Here is a 23,770-nt window from a genome sequence, read left to right as displayed (position 1 = left end):
CAAACACAGGGTTTAAATAGACAGACATAGGTTGACGAGACAATCAGAAACACCTAGATCACACAAGAGGCAGCAAGCAGGAGATACACCATGGGAAGCGAGATGACAGGTGAACTCAATGGGCAATCACATGGACATATAACACAGGGGCAAAAAACATAAAAAGACCAATCCCAAAGTGTGCAGGATGTTGAGGAGACAAAAGTGCTGGTGCACAAAACTAAAGGCTTTACTAAGAACTACCAGAAAAATCCATACAAACTTAGGACTGAGTAAAAATCAAATAAAGAAATAAACCTAACGGAGATAGAACGTACGCACACTGACAGGGAGACGACATGACCAAACGCAAGCAATATTCCAACAACAGGCATACCTGGACGCAATGTATAAATAGACGCAAAAGGGATAATTATCAATCAAAACCACATGATCACATAAGGAAAGGGGAGCGAAAAGGGACACATATCACCCAGACAGCACACAAAAGGGAGACACGCACACACCTCCACCAAACTAACAAACAAAACATGATAGTACCCTCCCCTTAAGGGACGAATCCCAGATGTCCCAAAATCCAAAATTCTAACGTCGAAACAACTGGGAGGGAGGCAGGGGGCAAATATGGTGTTCAAAACATGAAGAAAAACTAAAAATGAATCCCCAGTCGGGAGTGCTTCAGGGATTCGTCCCGGCCGGCCCACAAAAAGGCAGCAAGCAGGCCCTTCAGGGGGTTGCTAGGCAGTTTCGGTGCGTCTTGCCCTGGACAGTCCATGCAGAAATTTGCGCGAGGTGGTGGAGCGACTCACCTAACCCTGAGGCGATACTCCTTGAAGTATCATCCCCTATGCCCTCGGCCTCCAAGTTTTCCCCGCCGTCGTCGTTTTCCAAGTTTTCGCCGCCGTCATTGGCCTCCAAGTTTTCGCCGCCGTCGTCGTACTCCAGGTTTTCCTCGCCGTCATTGGCCTCCAAGTTTTCGCCGCCGTCATCCACGGCCTCCAAGTATACGCCGTCGTACACGACCTCCGAGATGACAGTGTACGCCGTCGTCCACGGCCTCCAAGTATACGCCGTTGTCCACAGCCTCCGAGTATATGCCGTTGTCCACGGCCTCCAAGTATACGCCGTCAGAGTCGCCGTCCCCGGCCTCCAGGTTTATGCCGTCAGAGTCGCCGTCCCCGGCCTCCAGGTTTATGCCGTCAGAGTCGCCGTCCCCGGCCTCCAGGTTTATGCCGTCAGAGTCGCCGTCCCCGGCCTCCAGGTTTATGCCGGCAGAGTCGCCGTCCACGGCCTCCAAGTATACAATGTCGTCCACGGCCTCCAAATATACGCTGTCTTCCACGGCCTCCAAGTATATGCCATTAACCACGGCCTTCAAATATGTGCCGTTGCCCACGGCCTTCAAGTATATGCTGTTGCCCATGGCCTTCAAGTATACGCCGTCAGAGTCGCCGTCCTCGGACTGCAGGTTTACGCCATCAGAGTCGCCGTCCATGGCCTCCCGGTTTACGCTGCCGGGGTCTCCATCCACGGGCTCTTAGGCTACACCGTTGAGGTCTCCGTCCATGGCCTACAAGTCTACACCGTCGCCATGGCCCCCGCTAGAATGAAGGCTGTCCGCGGCTTCCAAGTCCACGCCGCCATTTTGGCCCCCACCAAAAGGATGGCCGTCCTCGGCCTCCAGATTCTTGCCCCCGTCTTGGCCCCTGCCAGAAGGATGGCCCCTGCCAGAAGGATGGCCCCTGCCAGAAGGATGGTCGTCCTCGGCCTCCACCTTCTCACCATTGTCTTGGCCCCCGCTAAAAGGATGGGTGTCCACGGCCTCCAGGTTTTCGACATCACCGGGGCCCCCGCCAAGAGGATTGCCGTCGCTAGGTGCACAGAGCGGGGCGCCTGGATGGGCGCGAGGGTACGGGGCGCCGGTGTCGGCGCGAGGGTGCAAGGCACCGGTGTCGGCGCGAGGGTGCAAGGCACCGGTGTTGGCGCGCAGGTGCGGGGCGTCGCCACGAGGGTGCGAGCCGTCGACGAGCGGGAGTGAGGTGCCGCCGTCAGTGCGCAGGAGCGAGGTACCTGCAATTGGCGGTCCTCCTCTTCCCACGCCTTCAAAATTTCCCACATAGTCATGTCGGGTCTCAAAAGTCCGAAGCTATTTTGCCTCACTTCAAGGTGGTAGCCGTCATCCAACCCCGTCTTGAATAGGCAGCCGTCATCTTGCCCAGTCTCAAAATGGCTGCCGTCATCATGCCCCATCTCAAAATGGCTGTCGTAATGCCACGTTTCAAAACGACCGACATCATCAAGCCCCGCCTCCTCCTCTCCCACTACCACGGAGCTCGTCGCCGCCTCCAGGAGGAGGGCGTGGCCTTGCCGGCAGCTGGAACGCTGGTCTCCCCAAGATCCTGGGGAGGGGCACGCCACCGTGTTCCCATCCGCAGGGAATAAAATGACTCCTCAGCCGTCAATGGCCGAGAGTCTGTGACGTGGGGACGGTTCACGGGAGCTCTACTCCGCCTCGCCTGCCGAGTAGAATTGGTGGGAGAGAGGAAGGCCCATTCATCCTTCGGAGTCAGAGCCCAAAAGATTAACGAGTTCCAGGCCATCCTCGTAATCAAACAAATCGGAGTCCGAGTCCCATTCAAAAGAAAAGCGTTTCTTCGTAGAGTTAGGCGGAGGCAGCGATGAATGTCCCGTGGCGGGAGAATGAAGGAGATGCGCGAGTGGGTCGGCAGGCGGAGAGTTGACGATAGGCGGGTGACGGGCTGGTCGTCGTCGGCCTCCTGGCGGCTACTGCCGGGGAGAAGCCAAGTGAGTGATCCCACACCGCAGATATGATCCTGCTGGGTCGATTATTGGTTGGAGTATTCTTTCATAAATTGCCTCGAGTGTGCGGTGCGGTCGACGAGTTGAGGAGACAGAAGTGCTGGTGCGCAAAACTAAAGGCTTTAATAAGAATAACCAGAAAAAGCCAGACAAACTTAGGACTGAGTAAAAATCAAATAAAGAAACAAACCTAACGCAGACAGAACGTCCGCACACTGACAGGGAGACGACATGACCAAACGCAAGCAATACTCCAACAACAGGCATACCAGGACGCAACGTATAAATAAACGCACAAGGGATGATTTTCATTCAAACACATCTGGTCACATTACGAAGAGGAGCACATCACACAGACAGCACACACAAGGGAGACACGCACACACCTCCACCAAACTCCCAAACAAATCATGACAGAGCGTTCCATTAACTCTAGAGAGTTATTTTTTTCTGGCCCTCGACCAACTCGTCATTGTCCTCCTCGCTGACACTTCTTTTCATTCGGACTGGTAAGGCGTGATGATAAAAACAGAAGCAGCTGCTTTATCCACATTTGGAAAAACTCAACAAAAAAACACCTTCAGAACTCCGTGACGACGAACCGCGGTCAAAATTACATAAGAGAGAATCTTGAAACATGGATAGTGGTTGTTGTGAAACAGCCAATGAGAGCCCAGTAGAGTGTAGTGAGGTATTAAAGTGAGAATCAATGCATCCACGACAATATTTTCCAAATAAACTAACGGATAAGGAAATGCATGTACTTTTGGGGGGATTTTGTAACTTGGATCTTTTTCGTATCTCGAGGCACTCATTTGCATATAAAAAGCTTTTGTAACCTTGAAATTTCATAGCTAGAGGCATTCAAAAGTAGAGGTATGACTGTACATTAAAGCATAACAGACAATATTGTAAAACTGTTCCTGACCACTGTGGAAAAACATCCTGCCTTCTTCCTAGAGCTCAGAGAGAAGTGTTATATCCTGGAATCTTTGGCCCCACAGATGTTTGAGTAAAGCCCCACTGAAAGGGAATTCATAAACAAACAGTTCCTGTGTCTTATAGTTGTTGTTAGCATGTGAAGGGTGGGTGGGCGTTATCACAAAACTCTCCTTCCCCAAGACAGCGGGAATTTATCAAACCAGCTAAGGACATTGGATGTTCTTTTTAAACTGAAACACACACACTAATATTCAAATTAACACCCACTTTTGCCCGTTGGAAGAGTTTACAAACGGGAGGCAGATTATCAGAGGTTGTCTTTTCTTTGGCAAATAAAGAATGTTGTTCTGTGAACTAACCTTCAGTATGCTTGTCTTGTCTGTATTTTCAAACAAATCCTTCAGAACAAAACTAATGAACACTAATACAACCAAAATTACTTGTGTGTATATTCCCTGTTGGATTCTTTTGGGGGTTGATCTGTTGGGTAGGACTAGACCCTGGAACTGACCCTGAAGCTTAAGCTTGTTGTTAGGGTTATTGTCTTACATTATTATATATTTGCTTGCAATGAAGAACACTTTGCTTTACTTAGCTTATTAACATTAGAAAAGTTATTTTAGTCTACATCTGCTTGCAATGAAGTAAATGCTTTGCTCCTTAGTTAGACTAAACAACAGGGAGGCCGAATCCTCTTGGACTGCTGGAATGTGGAGAAGATCCTTCGGCTCTACATGACCTTCATTTGTTTTGAGAGCTAAGACATCTATTGTAACTAGGGTCCTTGACTATTTGACGTCTCACTCCTGTTTCCCACCCCTCCCTTGAGAGCTGAGACGTCCATTGTAACTAGGGTCCTTGAAGCTAATAAACAAGGAAAAGATGTGTGTGACGGCAGAACGAACCTAGGCAGAGACCTGAAAGGTTTGATTCTCCTTGCAAGAAAACCCAGATGATTGTCTTGTCTCTTTATTTGTGCGTGCATTTGGGAATGCCTATTGGTGAACCTATCACTTTTTTTGTCTGTACGTGTATTTTCAAAAATACTTCAGAGCAAAATTTATGAACACTACTAGTATCCTACTAGACCAATTTCATCTGTTTATCTGGTCTCCTCAGCAAAGTACCTTTTCCTCACAAGTTTCGATGATCATGATTTGTTGATTAAACCGTCAAGGATCTATTACACTTGCGCAAATGATACAGCAAAGGTTCTTCGAATTAAGATAGCCTAGAGAAGCTTCTTGATCCTCGCTCTTTATTCTCAGTTTACTTTATAATATTCAATGTTTTAAAGAATGAGGAGGGTGGCTGTCTCAAATTAGAGACGTTTGACAAACCTATAATCTTTCCAGCGTGTCCTGGGCCAAAACTAGGTTCTCCTCTCAGTGAGACATGCCAGTAAAAGCTCACTATGATGGCATCCAGAAGGCATCTTAATCTTCTCAATCTGAAATGCTTGAGCCATCTCATCTGGTGTGTCTTGATGCAGAGAAACAATGGCTCTCCTTAACAAGGAAGCCTATCACCATCTATCAATGGGAGAGCCTGGACGCCACTTTTCAGTTATAACACTATTCCATTCTATCTTTTGTTGGCTACTATTTGACAACCGCATCCCAACTCAGCACTCAGGTGCAAATAGAGTTGAATGGTCGCAAAACCATTATAGGTCATAAAGAACCATGATAAGTTTTGACAAACCATTACTGTTGACACACTGAACTTCGGGAGTTCGTGTTCCTGGTCCACATTCCATCTTATTATCTGAAATGCACTCTTCCAGTTTAACCACAAGCCAGTCATAGCATTTGGGGTCGTCACATGGTATTGCTTCGACCAAGTGTGGGCAATTTCCTGTCCCACTAGTTGAATCATTGGCAATTTTCCGCTTCCTCATTTTGAACCCTGTTAAAAAAAAAAAAATCATGAGTACATACACAAAGTATAAACTACGCACAAATATATGTAAAAAATATGTATATATACCGTATTTTCACGCCTATAAGGCGCGCATAAAAGTAAAAAAAAGTCAAAATTTTTCTCCAAAATAGAAAGGGCGCCTTTTAATGCAGAGCGCCCTTTGTGAGCGCCAAGCGCCGCCAAGCGGCACCGAGCGGGAGCGCTCGCGGGGGCGCCAAGCGTCTGGCGATAGTGCTGGCTACCGGAAGCAGCTTATTTCCGGGTTCCGGTGCGCAGTGACTGCTGGGAAATATAGTTCTTTCTCGCTACACCCACACGCTAAAAACATGTTTTAAAAAGGCAACGGAAGCAAAACTGAGTTCGGTTGTACTTTATTTAGACATTTTACAACTTACTCACGTCATCATCACCCACAAATCCATCAAAGTCCTCATTTTCTGTGTCCGAATTAACAATCGCCCAAATGAGTCTTCCAAAACGCTGGGTCCCGCGGTTGTAGTTCTTAAGCCTCCGGGAATGACGGCAAGCTCCGAGTTATTATATATAATATATATACAGACACTCCCCTACTTACCAACGAGTTAGGTTCCGAGCGATTGTTCATAAGTTGAATTTGTTTGTAAGTTGATTCAGTGCTATATTTTGTTTTATAATTTATGTTTAAGGCCTATATAAGTATATTGAAGGTTTATATAAGTGCATTTGTATGTTTAAGGCTTGTATAAGTAACACACATTGGTTTGTACTGAAAAAAACATTTAATAAAATGGAGAGAATACATACAGTACTGTATACATACATTAGAGAGAGATATTTACTAGAAACTGGCCGAAAGAAGCGATCTAACGACGATTGCACAGTTTTCTTCTTTTTTTCATCATAAATAATGCAGTAGCACTGTATGGCATCATTCAATTGATTTGCAAACTTTGTGCAACGTTCAATATTTGGGTCCTGCTGCTCGATCTTTCTGTTGTATGCCCGTGAAACGCTCACCACTCTCACCCGCATCAAGCTTCGTTATTATTGCCACTCGTTTCAAATGAAATGGCTTGCATCTTCCTTGCAACTCCCTCAATAGAAGCATTTCGCTTTTTACCAACCATATTCAATAATGGATGCACGAGATATTTAATGATACAAATGAAAAAGGTTCTTTGCCCACTGGAGATACGTTCACGCACATCCGCATTGCAACGAAGAAGGTAGATGCTGGGTGAGCTGAGCCCTCACAGCGCCAGGCGTCGGTATTAGCGGCGGAAAGAAGTACTACTCGGAAAAAAATACAAAATTGGACTTACGAACATTTTTTGACTTAAACGCAATTTGCAGACATGTTCGTATGTACCGTTGTTCGTAAGTTGAATGTTCGTAAGTAGGGGAGCGTCTGTACATAGTTCGCAGTCTAGCTTTGAATGCTCTGTTGACGCCAACATTTAGCGGCAGGATTTCTTTTGTAAATACAGCCGAAATGACGGCCAGCACCAAATTAGTGTGGTCGCGGCCGTCATTTCGGCTGTATTTACAAAAGAAATCCTGCCGCTAAATGTTGGCGTCAACAGAGCATTCAAAGCTAGACTGTGAACTATGTATATATATTATATATAATAACTCGGAGCTTGCCGTCATTCCCGGAGGCTTGACCAAAGAATTACAGCCGCTGGACATCGGCATCAACCGGGCTTTCAAATCAAAGTTACGAGCGGCGTGGGAGCAGTGGATGATCGCTGGCGAACACAGCTTCACGAAAAGTGGCAGGCAGCGCCGGGCTTCTTACGCTACGATTAGTCAATGGATCGTTGCCGCCTGGGCGAACGTGTCTGCTTGCACGGTTGTTCGAGCTTTTGCCAAAGCCGGCATAATTTCTAAGGAGCCACATGGAAATTACGGTGACTCTGAGAACGAAGGGGCGGGGGGGAACGGCTATTTGGAAGGCTCGTTTGGGTAATTGTTTAATTCTGACACAGAAGAGTTTGAGGGATTTGAAGGTGATGGGGCCCCGGCGCGTCATCGCCGCTTCCGGGCGGGCAACAGCTGGGCGGGCAAGCACTGGGCGGTCAAGCGCTGGGCGGGCAAGCGCTGGGCAGGCAAGCTCTGGGCGGGCAAGCGCTGGGCGGGCAAGCGCTGGGCGGGCAAGCGCTGGGCGGGCAAGCGCTGGGCGGGCAAGCGCTGGGCGGGCAAGAGCTGGGCAGACCGGAACCGAGCAACCAGGAACTGGGCGGCCTGGAACCGGGCGGCCAGGAACCAAGCAACCAGGAACTGGACGACCAGGAACCGGGCGAACAGGAACCAAGTGACCAGGAACTGGGCGACCAGGAACTGGACGGACCAGCCGGCACCGGAAGCCTGGTTCGTGGCTTCGGCACGGGTGCGACTGGCGGCCCAGGTGGCAAAGGGAGTAACTTGCGTGGCTTGGGCACGGGTATTTGAGGAGCTTGGAGCGGCGTGGTCGGCCGAGGAGCTTGGAGCGGCGTGGTCGGCCGAGGAGCTTGGAGCGGTGTGGTCGGCCGAGGAGCTTGGAGCGGCGTGGTCGGCCGAGGAGCTTGGAGCGGCGTGGTCGGCCGAGGAGCTTGGAGCGGCGTGGTCGGCCGAGGAGCTTGGAGCGGCATGGTCGAGCGAGGAGCTTGGAGCGGTGTGGTCGGGCGAGGAGCTTGGAGCGGTGTGGTCGGGCGAGGAGCTTGGAGCGGCGTGGTCGGCCGAGAAGCTTGGTCAGGGGCTCGAGCGTCCAGGCCCTCCTTCCACTTCTCCCTGCGGCATGGCGCTTGAACTGAGGGTGTCGGAGCCTTGGAATTATGATTTAGCTGTGCTGGCAGTCCGATGCGACGGGTTGAGCGGAGGGTGGGTTTAAAGGTGGATGGAGGCTCAGTACTACCTCTTAGTCGAGACTCCTCTCTTGCCCAAACGTCTCTGAGGTGCCCACGCCAAGTGTCCATTATAGACTCCCTAATAGACTCTGTGGGGCCTCTCAGTGAATCCATGTCGTTGCGGGGCTTCAAAAAGGGTGGTTGGCGTCGACGAGAGCGTCGGCCCGAGCGTGGGTAGCCTCCCTCTGGGTCCATTATGGCTGGATCGTTCTGTTACGATCACGCTGCGTCGCTGCATCGACGCGGCGCGGTCGGGAATATCTTAGGGGACCCAAGCGCAGGAGACGTGAGTTGACTCCAACCAGTTCACTTCAAACTGCATTCTTTAATGAATAAACAAAGGTCTACAAATCCACAATGGGCTGGAACAGAGCGGCAGCATGCTACGCGCACGCACAAACAAAAGAGACGATCCGGCAATGGTGCTCACACTCATTGCTCCTTAAATAATAAAGCCAGGAAGCAATCAGCAGATTGACTGCAGCTGCTTCCCTGACGGCACGTCAGGAGGGACAAAACAGGCCACTCCTGACAGAAGTGTTGCTTCTTCTCCCGGCACTTTTGTCCAGCTCCGAATTTGCAACGGGATTGAGGTGTTGCTCCTTCTGCTGTGTATTGTAACAGTTAGTCCCATGTGTATGACAACGTAGGAATGGCTGATGGTTCCAAAAAAGAAGTGGCAGAAAGAAGCCAGGCTAACAGAACAAAGAAAGTTGTAAAAACATTAAAGTAAAAAGTATAAAGTACAAAGTACAGTATAAAGGAATGTATTAAGAAATATTAAAATGTAATTAAAAAAAGATAGAAGGGCTGTAAAACATGAAAAACAAATAAGAGTGGACAGAGCTACTGCCACTGACTTCCGTGTGACGGCGCCATCTTGGAAAAAATAATAATAATAATTATGTTGCCTATATCAAACAATATAAATTTGTTCACATCAAGGTTTTGTCAACAAGAACCAAATAAACAGAGAGAGAGAGAGAGAGAGAGAGAGAGAGAGAGAGAGAGAGCAAGAGAGAGAGAGGGGGGGGGGGGTCCTGGGCTCAAATCCAGGTCATGTTCACCAAATTGGCTCTAGGTATGGTTGTGTGTGCATGGTTGTCCGTCTCCTTGTGCCCTGCGATCCACTGCCCACCGATTCAGGGTGTCCCCTGCCTCTGGCCCGAAGTCAGCTGGAATTGGCTCCAGCACCCCCCGGACCCTTGTGAGGATAAAGTGGTTCAGAAAATGAATGAATGAGTGCCCCCGCGTGAACTTATGACAGACGTCGTAGCTTTTAATCAAATATAGAAGTCGCTGAGCGGAAACTGACGGCCGGCAGCCTCCGTAAAGATGGATTTTTTTTCAGAAATGCGAGCCCCGGGGCATGGAATTTTCCAGAAATGTTTCGAAGTGCAAGCTCCGGGTGACGTTACGGTGTACGCCGTCGATCTTGTTTGAAAAAAGAGCCTATTGCCACGGAGGAGCAAACTGGAAGTTGAGTTTCCATTTAAATCCGGGCAGCAGACTGACGCTATTGTTCTCTTCGGAAAATAGAGTTCTCTGGACATGTAATTCACGTCTGGACGGCGCGGAGGAGCGAAGTAGAAGTTTAATTTCCCACAAAACAATAAAGGTGAAGAATGTGGTTGGCAACAACGGGCCCTGGAGATTGATTACAACATGGAAGGGCAATCGTCTTGAAAGGTTGATGTCCTTGTAAAAAAAAGCATATTTTTACCAAAATAGAAACAGTGTCACAACCCCATCAACATCTTCCTTTTGCGCTGAAAAACTCTCGCAAAAGCTCCGGAAAGGCCCCCTACGGCGTCTCCTGAAGATGCCATCAATGATCCAATTCCTTTCGAATCTGACAAAAAAGACTTGGACTAAGCCTCCAATAACCAGTTTTTTTATTATTATTTAAATCAATCGGAGAGGAACTATTTTCACTGTCAATTTTTTGATAAATAGATTTTATTTATACATTACAGTCTTTTCATATGCTCGAAGTATATATATGTGTGTATATATATATATATATATATATATATATATATATATATATATATATATATAAATTATTTTTTTAACACTAAATTGTTCTTCAGTATTAGTGCTTGCGTGAAGTGAATGGTTGTTTGTCTCCATGTCCCCTGCATTTGGCTAGCTGAGATGGGCTTTAGCACTCTTGCGACCCTTGTGAGGATAAGCGTTATAGAAAATGAATGAATGACTCCCAAAATAACTTTGAAGGCCGTCACGTGAAAAAAAAAAAAAAAACAATTTACTTATTTACATGCTGCCTCTATGAAAATTCAAATTCAAGTGGCTCGATTCTATCATGATAAGAATTGGCTAACTCTTATAATGGGCTAAAAAAAATTACATCATAGATGCAGTATAACTACCTTTCTTTGAAGTTTGATCCAGGCAATTTTCATAGGTGCAGGGTCCCCATGCACTCCAGGATGATACCTTACACTTGCCCAGACAGTTTATATGGCAGAGTTGAGAGGTGTGTGGGGGCATACCAACACAGAGATCATTGTTCACTGGCCGCAGTGCTAAATGGAACAGACACAAAATATGACAAGACATGAAACGCCTGGGTAAATTACACATTGGAGAAAAAATTTAGATACAATAACCTGTTCTGTTCATCAACATGGACATGACTTTTAATACTGGAACAATTTTAATGTGCCGCAGGATCTTGGTATATTCCCTTTTGGGTTTTAGTGTACTCTTTTTGTGGTTGTTTATATTGTTGTGTTTTTCTTTGGGAGAACGCAGCTGGATAATGTCTAAGAGAGTGTACGAGCCCAGAGAGACATAATAAAAATATCCGATATTAAAAAACACAAATGCCTGAACTGTTAAATAGGCAGATGCCACTTTAGTTCACAAAATCTTCGATCACAAAGCCCCTCCTACAGTCTAAGATTTTGTCCAAAGAAATTCCCACACATCAATAAGGTCTGGCTCTAGGGGTGACCGTGTAGTTCCCTTCAAAAAGAGTCCATGCCTCAGGTGCCTGGAACTCAATTCCAATTTCCATATGTGAACTCCCGTCTGTGAACTTCTTCGCCAATCAACTTAAAGCGTGGCTGTTAGATTAACAAAATTGCGATCACAATGTTGTCTAAAACTGTGCATGTGTGTGTGTGGGGGGGGGGGGGGGGGGGGTGAGTGTGTGTGTGTCATCGATTATCATCAACCTACACAAGGGTCTAAAGATGGAAAGTAGCCCTTGGCTACAATCTTACATATTTTCATATATATGTTCATTAGCATGTTATGAATATGTTCATTAATATGTGCTGACCCTTATTAAATTAATAAAACTCAAACTCAAGCTCAACTTGCAAACTCCACACAGATGGGCTGACGTGGATTTGAACCCATTTCTGAACAAAATTACTGATGAACAGGTGTTTGTCTCATTTCAACACATTTTTGTTGTTGGATTTATTATGGGATGTTTCTATATGTTTTGTAAGCATTTTTAATAAGTAATAAGCCTGTAAATTAATTCATGATTTATGTTGGGACCACGCTTGAGGACACTTTCCCCCACAGCTGCGATCGAGGCCAGTTCATTGTTTTCAGGACTATTGATGGCAACAAACCCCGTGTTCCTGCTGATCGGCAAGAAACTCTTACCGTATTTTGGACTGGACTCTGGCAGATGGCGATAATCGCATTATTGTTTAAAAATATGGCTGCTTTGTATACCTTATAATGAAAATATTATGCTTATTCTGCAATTTCTTACACCGTTGTTTAATTGTTTTGAATCAGATTACATGAAATGTTTTCCGTTTGTCGCGACTAAATACAATGAACAATATACTGCACGTCAGAATGCTCAGGAACGAAGGCGCGTTATGAGTATCCTCCTTGCAAGTTGTAATCAGGTATGTTGAAAGATGTCTTCCAATTTTAATTAAATATTACTAATAATGATTAAATGGTGGTAATCATTATTCCAACATTTGTTGACTAGTGTAATTTACTGATTTATTGACACTGCAATATTCCAAATTCACATTAGCAAACCTAAGAAAAACAAAAGAAATTGGTGCAACATCAGCAAGACACATTTGTTTTAGCATAAATGAATACTCCTCAACAGTGCCATCTAGTTAATATTGTACCACTATTTATCATGTTAAACAAACTTTAAAACGTTGGATTTCCTTTGAATTCTGGGAGTGATATACTGCTGATGTCATTGCTTCTCATTCAGTGATATGTTGGGCTCACAGCTCTGGGGTCCTGGGTTCAAATCCAGGTCGATCCACCTGTGTGGAGTTTGCATGTTCACCCCGGGCCTGAGTGGGTTTTCTCCGGGTACTCTGGTTTCCTCCCACATTCCAAAAACATGCATGGTAGGCTCATTGGATACTCTAAATATCCCCTAGGTATGAGTGTGAGCATGAATGGTTGTCTATCTCCTCGTGGCCTGTGATCGGCTGTCCTCCGCCTCTGGCCCAAACTCAGCTGGGATAGGCTAATAAAGGGACCTGAGCTCAAGCAGATGTCAAAAACAGGTTGTGGTTGTTGTGTGCACACATGTTGATATGATATGATGTGATGTGATATGTTGGTGTTCATAACCCGCAACTAAACGCAGGCTGCGAAAGTTGTGATATTAGGTCATCAGTTTAATTACAATAATCGTTCTTAAAGTGATTTTAACTCCTACCTCTCATCCTGTCATTAAACAACTGCTCTCTGTTATTTGCAATCAGCTTTCTTAAAAATCGATGACATCACAAGAGTACAGGAGCCACAAAGGAGGCATATGCCGCAATACAAACAGAGTCTATAGACGAGATCCTATGAGTTTTATCATGGAATATAAAATTGAGAGTTGGTCATGAGTCCCGAAGAAAACAAGATTGTACCGTACAAGTTCAAACTGTAGGCTGAAGCACCATAGCATGGCCCAGGAAAGGAGACACACAGTCCGGGCATGGATGCAAAGGGACACAGGTTCCTCTTCATTGCCCCCCGGCTCAGTGTGTTAGGACTAGCTTGTTATTGTGTTTCCATTGCTTTCTCCCTGTGTTCAAATGGACGTTTCCCTACTCTTGTTTGTACCTCCTGTCTTGTCGTGGCACTCGGGCAGCTGCGCGTGATTTAAAATTAGTTCCTGTTTCGTCAATTTAAACCCCACTGATTATTATGTCATTTGTCGGATCGTCTGCTTTACTTCCCTTGCCATGTGTCTGCGTTACCTCGTTCCTCAATTCCCCGTGTTTTCCTCAGTCAGGTTTGGTTTCGTGATTTGATTTCTAAGTCCTTGTAATTTTCTATGATCCTGCCTAAGTTCTTAAAGTTTTGGTATGAGCACTACTTCCCTGCGATTGGGTCCTTATTCCTAGTATCCTCGCCTCGACGTCTCCCCAAAAACGTAATACAGTACCTGTGCATTGGAGCCTATTCCCCTTCTGGTGACTCCCTCGTTCTGCTGTGAGGCTTTAATGCTCACATGGGGAATGAAAGTGAGACCTGGAAGGGCGTAATGATGATTGAGGAGGGCGTTGATGATTGGCTTTGTAATTGTGTCATCTTGTCATGTCTTGAACACTCGGCTGAACCTTCCAATGTCTCAGAAGGGGAAAGCAGTGCACCACCAACAATCTGTATTGCGGGGATAGGGCACTGCTGACCGCGACTCGGGATGCTTTGATACTTCCCATGAGGAGGTGGAGCCTGGAGAATCTGAGGCAGATTTTCTTATGTCTGGGATTGAAGTCACTGAGGTGGTTAAAAAAACTCATTTTGAATGTAGTTCCAGAAATATTTATATTGCTGTCAAGCAGCACATCAGTCAATAAACCATTTCTTAAATCAGTCAGTGCACCAAGGCTTCAGACAGCATAACTTCCAGGCCCTTGTACTTGAGTTGCACTATTTGAATTGAAAATCACAAAAAACTGTCTTCCTTACGAATCTTGATATTTGATCCAGTTCAATCTGTAATAGTACTGTTGGTGGTTATATCAATTATCAGATTATGCAAATTGTGACACTAGTGTTCTTTGATATTAGACACTCAAGGTGAATTAAAATGTAATGTACCTTTAGTGCACAAGAAAAAAAACTGGAATTGCTTACAATTACATCTAGTGTATTGTATTACCTTTGTTGCTCTTGGGAGAAGTAATATTGGATGGGATGTCTTCACCGGCCAAAAAACAGTAGACTTCTCGTGTTTGAATTCCTCCTCCACACAACCCTGTCAGGTTTCCTTTCCGACGGTCCTGTTGGCTCAGCAGCAAGTCCACTCTGCACTCTGTCCAATCAGTGGTCTTCCAGGTGTAACTGAAAAGATGTGGATTGAAGATGGTTACTTACTGCGAAGGATGGAGCTGCAACAAAATTGATCAAAATACGTGTGGTCGCTGTGGTCTTGTCTCCGTATTAAATAATGAGCCGTTGAGTCTTCATGATTTTTAAATTTTAAACAGTTAAATTCATAGGGATGTTTTTATAAGAGATGAATCATCGCTATGCTGCAGCAATAATAGTAATTTGTAGAAACACAAATGTCCATTCATTCATTCATTCATTTTCTGAACCGCTTTATCCTCTTTCGGGTCACAGGGGGTGCTGGAGCCTATCCCAGCTGACTTCAGGCTAGAGGTAGGGGACACCCTGTATTGGTGGCCAACCGATCTCACGGCACAAGGAGACGGACAACCGTTCAAACTCACACTCATACCTAGGGGAAATATAGAGCGTCAAATCAGCCTACCACGGATCCTCATTAGGGTCGCAGAGGGTGCTGGAGCCTATACCAGCTGAACAGCCTTGCACACTCACACCCATACCTAGGGGTAATTTAGATATTTAGAGTATCCAATCAGCCTACCATGCATGTTTTTTTGGAATGTGGGAGGAAACCAGAGTCCCGGGAGAAGACCCACGCAGGCCCGCGGAGAGCATGCAAACTCCACACAGGTGGACCGACCTGGATTCGAACCCAGGATCCCGGAGCTGTGAGCCCGACCCGCTAACCACTCAACCACCGGCCCACCGAAACACAAATGTACCCATTGGAATTACCAGCAACAGTAATGGTAATATATGATTTGTAGATGTATTTTGATAGTTAAACATTAGGAAAAACAGAAATAACTAAAGCCAAAAGTATTAAAGATAAAGGAAGAAAAAGAGTGTTGGTTTGCTTCACCTCCATGTCAGCCTTCCCTGTAATATAGTGAGATTTCCTAAAATATCACAATAATCATTGTAAAGTTGGGGTGCACGATATGACAATATTACCTTTTTAAGACCATCACCATGTTGATCTGATAAAGCTGAAAGAACATTTAGTTGTTTTAATATGGTTCAGGAGTGCATTGTTGACAAGACATATCTCGTTCTTTTGATGAGCGGAACAACTTATGGCTGCCTTGCCGGACATAAACGAGCTGTGACAGATGCTCATTAAGTGCAACATTGATCTTTGCTTCCGACACCCCAACTCAGGGTCAAAAGTGACTCCTCCATCACCACTACCAACTCAGTGCTGAGCAAATGAAGTATTTCAAAATGGTTAGGAAAATTTAAACTGGCAGCCCAAGTGTTAAGGGCGGTCTCACAGCTCTGGGGTCCTGGGTTCAAATACAGGTCACCTCCACTTGTGTGGAGTTTGCATGTTCTCCCCGGGCCTGCGTGGGTTTCCTCCGGGTACTCCGGTTTCCTCCCACATTCCAAAAACATGCATGTTAGGCTGATTGGACACTCTAAATTGCCCCTGAGTGTTGTCCGTCTCCTCGTGCCCTGCGATCGGCTGGCCACCGATTCAGGGTGTCCCCTGCCTCTGGCCCGTAGACAGCTGGTATTGGCTCCGGCAACCCCACGACATAATGAGGATAAAGTGGTTTAGAAAATGAGAGAAGTTAAACTATTCTGAAGACTGACATTTGCTCCAGATGCTCCCTTATTTTACTCCTCATCCACTCTTTGTATGTCTGTCTTTTCTAATAGGCTGATATCCGCTGGCTTTGAGTCTAAAACAGTGAAATTGGTAAACATTCTTTACGCAAATAAAATACAAATAGGTTGTGCTCACGGGTGACCCTTGTTCCCATAAAGCGGATTGCCAGTCCAGCGCATTGCTGCACAGAGAGCCAATGAGGGAGGCAATCTTTGCTCTCTCGTTAATTGATGGAGCAGGTATGCAATGATTTGGTCGTACTTAGGATATATCTTTTGGCCCAATCAAACTGTTTGAGCTCGGGGTGGCGAAGGAAATCAAGCAGATTGGACACAAGGGAGGCCAAGATAAGTATGATGCAATGCATTTATTTGACAAGGGGTTGCAAAAAAACGCAGCAGTTCAGAGAAGTTGTCAAACAGGCAGATCGCTGACTGGCAAGAATTAAGTCGCGGACGTGGAATCTCATGAGGGCAAGTAGAGCAGCCCCTGTGGTGAAAACAAGAAAGTTATAAGCCAAGATAAAAGTCAATTTACATAGGGAACGCTAGAAGCAACAGACGATAAAAACAGATTGTTGAGTTGATCGGGCGACGTGGTGGTCCACTGGACCTTGGAAAATGGCTGATGGTGACTACAATCACCTGTGGCCGTTCCACCTAAATTTATTTTTTGTTTCATTCAATTTTGTCAGTGTTGTTAACAACAGTCTTCACTTTCTCCCAACAACAACAAAAACAAATCCAACATATTTATCACTTTTACCTTTAGTTTGCAGGATGTTTAATATCTTAAATATGCAGGGTTACATGATTTTTATGGTTATGTTTATTTTGATGTGCATCTTTTTTTCTTAATGAAGGACTGGATGGAAAGAAAACTATAGTTGTAAATGGTTTTATGATAACCATAAAACCATATTCCTAGGTATAGCATACATCTCAATAAGGCAGAACTGTCAACAGAAGTGACACATGATTGAATTGCTCAGTCCCCCACCCTTTCTGCATTCATATATAGTTTGTTTAAAAAAATAATAAAACTTACACAGGGCAGGGTGGCACTCCTTCTCCCTGAGGACTGCATGGCTGGCTTTCCTCCAACTCAGGACACTCGACCCCTCCCCCAGTAGGAAACTGAATCACTTTTTGTGTACGAGTCTGATAACCATTTGGCCCATTGGGGTCATAGCACTCCTTGGAGCAAGCTGACCATTCAGACCAGGCATTCACATCACAGTCTTTTGTTATGACACATGCCTGGTAGGTCACTGGCAGCGACTCATGTGAACACAGGCTGAAAAACACAGAAGTAAAATGTGGTTCATAGTAAGGATTATTTGTTCTTGAACAAGTGCATATTACAAAATTAAATTGTTAATGTCTCTGTGACATGCTAGAGTGTTTGATTTATTGGCGATCGCGTATTGAGGCTATGCGGCTGGTTTGGATTGGATGTGTTTATCGGTGTTCGATTGTTGATGCCTTGATCCACATGGCAAGTGTGTGGCATGTTAAAGAGTATCAGTATTCGATTATTGATGCCTTGGAGCACATAGCTTGAAACATGGGAGATTTCCCTCATAACAGTAAAGTTGGATTGAGAAACAACAATGAATCACTGTTCTGATTATTTCTCCCTGTGTTTTAAGGTATGCTGGTTGTTGTAGAGGCCGGTTGAGTTTGTGGTTTGGAATATACACTGTTTAGCATGTGATAAAGGATATAATGTTTGGTAATGTTTATTGACTTTTGAATTGCGAGCGTGAATGTGCGAGTCTCGGGTCACGCACATGGCTATAACATTCAGCACGCTACCTTCGGCCGCCATTATCCTGTTGAGTGTCTAGGACGGTCATAGCAAGGAAGTTATGTTATTGATATTTCATTGTTTGCCCTGTTGGATTGTTGAGAAGGACTTCTCGAAGTTGTATAAAGAAAGATATAACAAATTATGACCATATGTTGAACGAGTGTAATTGTACATTATGTTTCGGGTTCTAACATGTTGCTAATATATATATATATATATATTGCGAGCGTAAATGTGCGAGTCTCGGGTCACGCACATGGCTATAACATTCAGCATGCTACCTTCGGCCGCCATTATCCTGTTGAGTGTCTATGACGGTCATAGCAAGGAAGTTATATATATATATATATATATATATATATATATATATATATATATATATATATATATATATATATATCAGTGGCGGCCCGTCAGGGCCTTCAAGGCCTTCTCTGCTGGCCTAAGAAATATCTGAATCATATTATATTTTGTCCATCAATACTTATTATTCCAAATGGTCTGTTAGCGTCCTTTCATTGCTTTTCCCCCTGGTTGCACTGCTTCCAGATGTGTTTTCATATTGAAGCATTTAACCAATCACATTTCAGCCATTATTTGTTGCCAGATCAGACCTGCCTCAAAGTCTTCAAAATCAGTTCTGCGGGGTCTGCTGCATTAAACAAGACTGTTGCTTTTAACCAATCAGATTTCGAGTTGGCAACCCCACAATGATCTTTCAGAGGCGTTTGCATTTTGCTGGCTGGCACATGTCATTGCTTTCACAAACTATGATTGGCTAGTAGGCGGGCCAAAGCAGCCAGAGATCGCAAACTCCACCCACATAGCCGACAGTGGCAAAAAAAAATGAATTGTGTTGCAGATTTCTCTCACAAAGCTATTTTCCAGACGGACTTTAAAAAAAAAAAGGACATTATTAAGAAAGGGCGGTCAACTCCGAAGCTAGCAAGCCTGTTGCAGCCGGGAATATGGTGTGTGCGGCACTTTCAGTGTGCTAACTTAGCTCCACAAGCAAATAGTATATTGTTGTTTTGATTTAAAGCCATTTTCAAAACGGACTATGCCAGAAATATAACAGGACAGGCTCGACTTTCATCATTAGCTTCGATGGCGATAGGAAAGAAGGAAGAAAGAAAGGAGGATGGATATTGTGTAAAAAGGATTTTTGGTGAGTAAAATATGGCCATATTCCTAAAAAATATGGCCATATTCCTAAAAAATATTTCAATATTGGGCCAAGTTCTGATATCTGAAAAGCTCCAGTGTTTGTATTTAATCACAAAATGCTGCTAGGACGTGGATTTTACCCCAGTTTAATTTTTGGCGTTTCAGCATTGACGTCCATCGCTGTCTTTTCCCGGGAAAAATCACCCCCCTGGCCTGGTTGTAATGTCTCAAAAGCTCCAGTATTTGTATTCAATCAATAAATGATGCTAGGAAGTGGATTTTACCTAATTTTAGTATTTTAGTGCATTTTTTATCATTTCACGTATGGACCTATCGACATTCATCGCTGTCTTTTTACCGGGGAAATGATACTCCGGGCCCGGTTCTGATGTCTAAAAAGCTCCAGTATTTGTATTTAATCAATAAATGCTGTTTTCGGCTGGATTTTACCCCATTTTCGGGCAATGTTTGCCCGTACGCCATTGACGTTCATCGCTGTCTTTTCCCGGGAAAATCACCCCCTGGCCTGGTTTTAATGTCTGAAAAGCTCCAGTATTTGTATTTAATCATGAAATGCTGCTAGGAAGTGGATTTTACCCCATTTTTGTGCATTAATTTATTGATTATTTTTTATGTGTTGCAGCTGTAGCTGCAGTAGAGGTTTTATAGCCATAAAATAGTTTTTGAGGGTTGGATTGATACGTTGAAGGCGCTATATATATATATATATACAGACACTCCCCTACTTACGAACGCAATTGGTTCCGAGCGATTGTTCATAAGTTGAATTTGTTTGTAAGTTGATTCAGTGCTATATTTTGTAATATAATTTATGTTTAAGGCCGATATAAGTATATTGATGGAATAATCATTATTATAAATGTGTTTGCAATGAATATAAAGCCTTATAATATACATGCTTACTATATTAATCAATATATTTGCTCATCCTAAATGTGTAACTATATATATGTGTTGATCGCTTTCAACGAAGACAAACGCTTACGCCAAGGTCGCTCTCCAGGACAGCTGGGATCAGCGAGAGATACAAGTACACAGAGACATAAAACAATACACTGAGTTCTTGCTCCGAGGACTGAGTACTGGATACACCTCAACCGTGTTTTTATAACCTTCATGCAGAGACAGTTGTTTTTGCGTATGCAATTGTTTAAATCAGATTACCTTTGAATGTTTTGGTTATGTGCCCCTAAATGGAACGAAGAGTATTCCGCTCGTCAGAATGCACTGGGGACTAAGACGGCGTCACATGGCATTTTCCTTGCAAGTTGTAAGCAGAGTTTGTTGAAAGATGTTTTTCCTTTTTTAATTAAATATTACTAATAATGATTTAAAAGGTTTGAATCATTATTCCAACATATATTGAAGGTTTATATAAGTGCATTTGTATGTTTAAGGCTTGTATAAGTAACACGCATTGGTTTGGACTGAAAAAAAACATTTAATAAAATGGAGAGAATATGTACAGTACTGTAGAGAGAGAGAGAGATTTATGTATTAGAAACTGGCCAAAAGAAGCGACCTAATGACGATTGCAGTTTTCTTCTTTTTTTTCATCATAAATGATGCAGTAGCACTGTATGGCATCATTCAATTGATTTGCAAACTTTGTGCAACGTTCAATATTTGGGTCCTGCTGCTCGATCTTTCTGTTTATAAATGGTACTGAATGTGCAACGCTCACCACTCTCACGCGCATCAAGCTTCGTTATTATTGCCACTCGTTTCAAATGAAATGGCTTGCCTCTTCCTTGCAACTCCCTCAATAGAAGCCTTTAGCTTTTTACCAACCATATTCAATATTGGATGCATGAGATATTTAATGATACAAATGAAAAAGGTTCTTTGCACACTGGAGATACATTCACGCACTTCCGCATTGCAACGAAGAAGAAGGTAGATGCTGGGTGAGCTGAGCTCTCACAGCGCCAGGCGTCGGTATTAGCGGCGGAAAGAAGTACTACTCCAAAAAAGGCGCGAAATACAAAATTGGACTTGCGAACATTTTTGGACTTAAACGCAATTTGCAGACATGTTCGTATGTACCGTTGTTCGTAAGTTGAATGTTCGTAAGTAGGGGAGCGTCTGTATATATATATATATATAGAGAGAGAGAGAGAGATATATAGATATATAGATATATAGATATATAGAGATATAGAGATATAGAGATATAGAGATATAGAGATATAGAGATATAGAGATATAGAGATATAGAGATATAGAGAGATATATATATATATATATATATATATATATATAGATAGATAGATATATATATATATAGATATATATATATATATATATATATATATATATATATATATATATATATATGCTCTCTGCCCTCTGCCCTCACTGGAAGACATTGCCATCCCTCGGTACCTCAGCAGAGCCAGGAACATCATAGGGGACCCTTACCACCCTGGTCACAATCTGTTCCAGCTGCTGCCCTCTGGCAGACGCTATAGGTCCCACAAAGTACAGACAAATAGGCTTAAGGACAGTTTTTTCCCCACATCCATCAGAACTCTAAATTTGCGGTAACACAACACATTCCCTTCTGAGGTATTATGAAAAGATGTTTTGGTGGTGATCTGCCTCCTACTAGCAGACTGAAGGTAAGTGAAAGACAGTGAGAGGTAAGTGACCTGTATCCATAACAGCAGAATGCTAAATTACAAGTCCGTAACTATCACTGATTTAGGTCTTTTGCCGAGTAAACGCAGCTTATGGAGAAGCACCACCAATTTCGTCATACGCAGTTTCTTGGTGTGATGACAAGTAGGCTTTTTGTTGTTGATGATGACGACAGGGCCTATGTCCGATTTTATATATATATATATATATATATATATATATATATATATATATATATATATATATATATATATATATATATATATATATATATATATATATATATATATATATATATATATGGGTGTAATTCTATATTATGGGTTTTTGTGTTGATAAATATAACAGTAAAGTTGAATTGAAGAAACAACAACGGATCACTGTTCTGATTATTTCTCCCCTTGTTTTAAGATTAAATGCAGGGTGCTACATCTCACATATCTATGGTTAGGCAAAGGTATCTGATACCTGTGTATGTTTGACAAAATGCCAATATAGTAAAGAAACAAAACTGTGTTTTTATTCTCGAAAAGTACATCTCATGCCATTGTGTGCTGTGGCAGAATTCGGTATATGGAGTCCGGACTTCTTCGAAGAAGAAAACATTACAGTGACATCGGTTGGCCCGTCTGACTTAAATCTGTGACTTTTTTTTCTCTGGGGATACCTCAAATCAAAGGTATACATTAATCGCCCTCCATCTATTGAATAACTGAATTGGTCAAGAAATTTGTGCCATTCCACATGAAATAACCCGCCGAGTTATATACAACTTTGATGAAAGCCTTCGAGAGTGTGTGGAGAATAATGGATTGACTGATTTAATTTGTAAAAACATAATGAAACAGAATGGCATGTGGCCCAGCAGCTTGAGTGGTTAGCATGTAGGCCTCACAGCTCTGGGGTCCTGGGTTCAAATCCAGGTCAGTCCACCTGTGTGGAGTTTGTATGTTCTCTCCAGGCCTGTGTGGGTGTGAGAGCGAATGGTTGTCCGTCTGCTTGTGCCCTGCGATCGACTGGCCACCGACACAGGCCCCGTCTCTGGCTCGAAGTCAGCTGGGATAGGCTCCAGCATCCCCCGCACCCTAGTGAGGATAAAGTGCTTCAGAAAATAAATGAATGAATGAAACATAATGGCATTATATGTACTTTTCAAAATTAAAAACACTTTTTTTGTTTCTTTACCGCATTTTCATTTTATTAAAACTATGAATGTGCCAGATCATTTTGACTCTCCCTTTACTATACGTGTGTAAGGTCATCAAATATCAATTAGATTTTAAATGTGAAAATGATTTAGAACATAATCATAATGTTTTAGTTCAGGGGTCACCAAACTACGGCCCGCCGGCACATTTGGACCGGCCCTCTGAACAATACCAGAGACGCTATCGGATTTTTTTTCTATTTGGCCTTGAAGACTGGGACGTTTTAATCTTGTGTTTGGTTCATTGCACCCCTGCTGAGCCCACAAATCATCCCAGTGAAGCGGGCCTTCGCATTGCTTCTTTGGTGACACGCGCGGGGAGTGTTTCCCTTTGATCCATGCGGGCACTTCCACCGTCGCATGCGCGAGCAGAGTGTTAGCGAGACATCTGGATGATCGCAGGTGAGGGCGGAGCCCTGGGGCCATCGCTATTGC

General features: G+C 43.9%; 1 protein-coding gene across 1 annotated transcript in view; it reads right to left on the bottom strand.

Moving 5' to 3' along the window:
- Window positions 1-23,770, bottom strand: part of thsd7aa (thrombospondin, type I, domain containing 7Aa) — a 148,591-nt gene that overhangs the window by 99,395 nt on the left and 25,426 nt on the right. The window contains exons 3-6 of the mRNA XM_077590456.1: window positions 17,536-17,784; window positions 14,686-14,867; window positions 10,943-11,098; window positions 5,467-5,670 (exon numbers count right to left, since the gene is read on the bottom strand). Coding sequence (XP_077446582.1) covers window positions 5,467-5,670; window positions 10,943-11,098; window positions 14,686-14,867; window positions 17,536-17,784 — 791 coding nt within the window. The remainder of the gene's footprint in view (window positions 1-5,466; window positions 5,671-10,942; window positions 11,099-14,685; window positions 14,868-17,535; window positions 17,785-23,770) is intronic.

The sequence above is a fragment of the Stigmatopora argus genome, chromosome 21, assembly GCF_051989625.1.
Source record: "Stigmatopora argus isolate UIUO_Sarg chromosome 21, RoL_Sarg_1.0, whole genome shotgun sequence".
Lineage (NCBI taxonomy): Eukaryota > Metazoa > Chordata > Actinopteri > Syngnathiformes > Syngnathidae > Stigmatopora > Stigmatopora argus.
Note: the sequence above shows the minus strand (reverse complement) of the source record. Positions and strands in the feature narration are given on the sequence as shown.